Consider the following 5,600-nt stretch of genomic DNA (forward strand, 5'->3'; position numbering starts at 1 on the left):
TCCATCTAAACCATGAATTGGCATCTTTATCAAGATGCGCAGCAGCCACCGGTACCTTTTGATTCTCAGTTACCCCATGAAGAGAAAAGAACTGCTCAGCTTTAAAAATCCACCCGTCTGGATCATTACCATCAAATATAGGAAACTTTAGATTTATAGGGCTTCCTCGGAGTAATGGACCAACCCCACCATCACCTGGCATACGACGATTTTGATTGTCAGTTCGCTCATTGTGGCCACCTTGCTGCAAACGAAGAAGAGCCGCAATGTTGCGATTCATTGTCTGTAATTCTTAAGAAGGGTGTTTTGAGTGGTCTGCGGAGTAGTTTGCGCGTCACGGAAGGTATCAAACTTTTCAGTAGACTCTGTTCGTTCAGTCCGCATCTCTGTTCGTTCAGTTCGTATCTCGTCGAGCATGTCTTGCAAAGAGGTATTCAAAGTGTCAAGACGCTCATTCAAGTGTGCGTTGGTTACACCCGTCACCTGTAAAACTAATAAGAACTTGGATAAATACGTGAGTGAAGCCTTTCGATAGAAAACGTCAGCAACAATCGCGTGGGATAAATACGTGAGTGAAGCTTTTCGATAAGAAACGTCAGCAACAATCGCGTGAGCAACCTGTGTTTTGAAGAATAAAGAGGATCTAAACCTAGGTGATACCAGATGATAGGATCCCGGTACTGATTAGCTGATCCTAATATTAACAAACACACAAGAACAGTTGATCTTTTGAATGGAGATCGACCACTTCTAAATAAAGCTTAATAGTTCGATAATTGAATGCCAAACCTAAAACAAACTAAGGATATATATAGATAACGTAATCATTTGCAAATAAGGAAAGAGAAAACTAATTCCTAAAATAACTATAGTTGGAGTCGGCGTCCCAACATTCCGTGGTGGAAGAAGAACAGCAGTAATGTCAAGCATTCCACGAGAGATACGCTATGAAATCCTTTTACGATTACCAGTGAAATCTCTATTAGCTTGTAAGTGGGTATGCAAGAACTGGTATACCCTAATCTCAACCTCTGGTTTCGTTAAATCCCATATTACTATTCAGAAAAATAACTCTATTCTCATGCTTAAAGATGACAGTATTCACCTCTACTCCATAGGTTATGATTCATTGCCACCATCATCTGTGTGTGAAATTAAAGATAATGTTATTATGATGGATCACCCACTCAAATGTGTTGGTATCCTAACAAAATGTTCTTCACGTAGTTGTATTGGATTCCTGGGTTCAAGTAATGATTTAATTTGCATATGGTTGCTTTGTTTTTGTTATCAACCAATTGGATTTAGGGAATCGTTCTGTCTTTGGAACCCAGCCACAAGAGAATATAAAAAATTACCTGAATCACCAATTGGATTTAATAGAGGCAATGTTTTCATACATGGCTTTGGTTATGATCACAAGACTGATGATTACAAGTTGGCAATAGGTGTAGAAGCTCCTGGAAGCAAGGATACTACTCTAGTCCAAGTCCATACTTTAGCATCAAATTTATGGAAAACTGAGAAAACCATACCTTATCGGCTTCTTTTTATGCATATGTCTGGGGTACTTGTTAATGGAAACCTTCATTGGTTAGCGCTTGGTCAATACAACTTTTTATGATATCAGTGATGAGAATTTCAAAGAAATGCAACTACCAAGAGAAATCCCGGAGTTAAATAAGGATATGTGTCTCGGAGTGTTGCAAGGGTGCCTTTGCTTACTTGTCAGCTCAGATGTTAATGGTGTTAAGAATTACTCTGAAGTATGGGAGATGCTGGATTATGGAGTTCGGGAATCTTGGACTAAGCGTCATGTCATCGCCCATGAGAGTATTATCAATGAACACAAGTATTTTAGGCTTGTGCGGTCTTTTAAGAACGACGAGTTTCTACTCTCGAGTGACGATATTTTGGTTTTGTATGACCCAAAACATGGAAGTGCTAGAGAACTAAAAATCGACAATGTTCCATTCAGGAACGCCGAGACTTATTTTGAAAGCTTAGTTTCTTTGAACTAGGGTACTTACGAGGTGGGAGGATATGAGAGTTTGACTGACGTATTAGCCCGAGTAAGAAACAATAGAAAAAGGAGAAGACTCATGTTTTTGATTTATGTATTGGTATTAAGCTGTAGTTTATCTTTGTATGTAGTTTATTTTAACTGAATTATATAAGTACTCATGCTTGATGCAGATGTTGTTTAACGCTACTACCCGTGTCAGTTATGTTAGAGGAAGATCATCTTTGAATATTCAGTTTATTTATGTGTCTAGGGAATATGCATTTTGTCAATCTTTCTCTTTTTGAAGAGTCCCTTCTTTCCAATTAATGAGTACAGTGATGGCCGCTCTTCTTTTTCTGAAACGACTAATGTGTGAGATAGTGTTTATCTTTTTCACTGGTAAAATAATTGAATTGAACTGAATATAAGTCAATTCTGCTGCATATTATCACATATGGTTCGAGTTATCGACCCACTTGAGACTGTAAGCATATTATCACATATTCTTCGAGTTATCAATCCACTTGATACTGTAAGCAAATGTTTAACATAGTTTGATATGGATGTTGACAAAGCATTTATAATGTGCTTCTGCGTGGGTAACATATTCCTATAGTTTTTTGTTTGCTGTTTTTGTAACTGCAGTCATCTCTGAATCATTCACTACACATCGGCTCGAAGCTCTGGTGGTGTGGTTGCTCACATACCCTTGATCCAATTTTTCTCGCCCCAAATCATGAATCTCAGGGAGCAGCTTAAGGATTCCTCGAAGGTATTTAATATGGTTATTTGTTTCACTTGTACAGGAAAAGCAAGATAATAGAGAGGCACAAAAATCATACTACCGCGGTTTAGTTGATGGGACAGTTCCTATTTAGATCACCCAGTTTATTTAGGGTCAGTAGAATGCATCCCTATGTGATTTGAACAACACGTACTATAGGTGTCAATATGTCTAGATCGTGTGATCTGGTGCAATCCAGAGATTCCAGACCATATTTGTATCTACTGTGCTTCAATTTTTTTTTCTTTTGAATGTTCAGATGTTTAACATTTCAAATATCTTCTGCATTTCACTCTGTTTCACACGCCGACCTACAAGTTGAACACCACTTTCATGATCTATATTATCAAATTGCTCGGTTTTCTGTTATTCTTAAAGGTTACCTCTGAGAGTTGGAAGTATCTCTTTTACAGGTTAGCTTCAGGGTTCAGTATCCCCACAACTCTGAAAACATTTCAATAGAGGTCCGCAGGGAATTTAAGCAAACTAGATATGGTAATAATTGGTCATACTCACACTATGAATGTTGTTTGCCATTCATCTATCTGTCTTACTTAGTGGTAATGGGATCCTCATGTTCTATGAATCAGAAAAACAGCATATTTGATGTTAGAATTTTCCTACAATGAAACTTTAACAATTGTACAAAGGTTGTTTTCTTATCTACTTTTAACTGCACTACCAAGTCTGACTAAGATTAAAACTTAGCTTATGCACGGGTTGGAGAATATATATTGATCTAGGCTAAAGAGGTTCAGTTGCTTACCTGGAATATGATTCCTCGTTCGTAAGATTAAAATTATTTTTGCTGTATTCCTGCTACAAGTCCCCATGACTATATCATCATTGTTTATTCTGGGCACACTACACCCGCTGTGTTTTGATTAAACTTAGCATCCAATTTTGAGACGCTAATGAAGTCTCTGATATTGCCAGCCTGTCGGATGTCTTGATAGATGCAGCATCAGTCCTAGGTGGTGAAGTGACACTAAAAATTCTTCTCATGAATCTTGTTGAGGTGAGGAGTCTATTTCCTTAATGAATTAGATTTATGCATTTGTAAGTTAAGTTATGCTGTCCTGAAATAGATTCTATATAAACTTTCAATTTCCTACTGTTTGAATACCCTTTCACTTTTGATTTTATCAGGCCAGTCACAGCTTTAGAAGTGATGAAACTTTGGATTGGCGCACTTCAGACTTCAGTGGCTTCTCTATACAAGGTATCTTTCGGTTGTTGAAGCTGAAGTACTGCCTCAGGTGTGGACATCACTCCAGAAGTCTCTTGTAATTTTTGCCTGTCTGAGTACCTATTTTCCTACATGGTTGAAATATTAAACAAACATAACCTTTCGCACTAGAGATACGATAGACATGCCTAGTTTAGAAGCAGTCTCTTTTCTAGTTTAAAATCAAAGCACCTTTCTCTAATGAAGCCTAACCTACTATCTATTTGTTGCTTAATAATAATTCCAAAGTCCTTATGCGACGGAAGTCTTTACCTACGGAGTGCTCAAAGGTTGGGCTTCGCCCTCACCTATCTTAGATATCATAAAATTCACTAGGCTTTATGTCATTTTGGATAGGTTTATGTGACTGTTAAGTCCGTTGTGTTGTCATCTCTGTATATTACATTGTCATGAATATAAAGCATGTGATTAATTGATCAAAGGAAACCTATAGAGAGGCAATTTATTTATCAAAGGAAAGGAAAACAGGAATGGAGATGGGTAACATTACCTGTTAAACTTTGTTTGAGCCCATACATAAAAATGAGGGACAAATCTCTTCCTTCATTTTCGGCAAGGATAAAGAAAATGAAAAAGAAAAATTAACAAAATCTACTAATGGACAGAATATTTGTCCTCTCTCATCACACGATTAATCATGGGAGGTTGAGCCATGTAGTATGGAAACTATGCGCTTCCACTTTCTCCATATCATTTATATTTACATGGTCTTTGACTCTTTGTCCAATTTCATAACTGAAAGACAAGTATTTTTACAATATATTGTTAACTGGTGATAATGTTTTCTAACGGGTAATGGTGTTTCTTTAAAAATTCCCTCTTCGACCTCAGTTACTTCAAAGAGGTTTAAATTGAAAAATATTACTTGTTTTTATCCTGACGCCTGTCGTCTTGTAGTTGATTTGATTTCCGTTTAGCACCCTCATCAGTGCGCTTGACAGTCGGAGCATATTCAAAATGGCTTGATGCTTCATCAAATGGGCTCCTGGTTTTGCCTTCAGTGATAGAGATTCTCATGAGTGGCATGAGTGCCTCTGAAGATTCTGCAGCTTTGGCCTTATGAGTCACTAACGATCCTATTCTTTCAGGGATTTCTACTTATCATGCAGAGATGAATCATCCATTAAAGGCTACAAATATTTCATTCATCTCATGAGTCACTTGTATCTCTGGTGTGTTAAAATTTTTTGTTCAGATGTTTTACGATTCATTTCAAATATACTTTCACTCTGTGTCACTCTTTAACATCTAGCAGCCGACTTACAAGTTGAACGCCACTTTCATCTTATGTATTATCAAATGCTTGGTTTTCTGTTATTCTTAAAGGTTGCCTCTGATAATTGAAGTATCTCTTGTACAGGTTAGCTTCAGGGTTCAGTATTCCCATGATTCTGAAAACATTTCGAGAGAGGATCGCAGGGAATTTAAGCAAACAAGATATGATAATAATTGGTCATACTCACACTACGGATGTTGTTTGACATTCATCTATCTGTTTGTACTTGGTAGTAATGGGATCTTCATGTTCTGTGAATCAGAACAGCATGGTTGATGTAAGATTT

The 5,600-nt window shown here is 37.2% G+C and overlaps 1 protein-coding gene across 1 annotated transcript; it reads left to right on the forward strand.

Moving 5' to 3' along the window:
• The first annotated feature begins 919 nt into the window (after window positions 1-919).
• LOC113331361 (F-box protein CPR1-like) lies at window positions 920-5,101 on the forward strand. The gene is made up of 5 exons (XM_026578073.1): window positions 920-1,593; window positions 1,733-1,852; window positions 3,726-3,807; window positions 3,939-4,011; window positions 4,968-5,101. The coding sequence occupies exons 1-5, from the start codon at window positions 920-922 to the stop codon at window positions 5,099-5,101; spliced, it is 1,083 nt and encodes a 360-aa protein (XP_026433858.1).
• Window positions 5,102-5,600: the final 499 nt, after the last annotated feature.

Source organism: Papaver somniferum, unplaced genomic scaffold (genome assembly GCF_003573695.1).
Source record: "Papaver somniferum cultivar HN1 unplaced genomic scaffold, ASM357369v1 unplaced-scaffold_125, whole genome shotgun sequence".
NCBI classification, from domain to species: domain Eukaryota; kingdom Viridiplantae; phylum Streptophyta; class Magnoliopsida; order Ranunculales; family Papaveraceae; genus Papaver; species Papaver somniferum.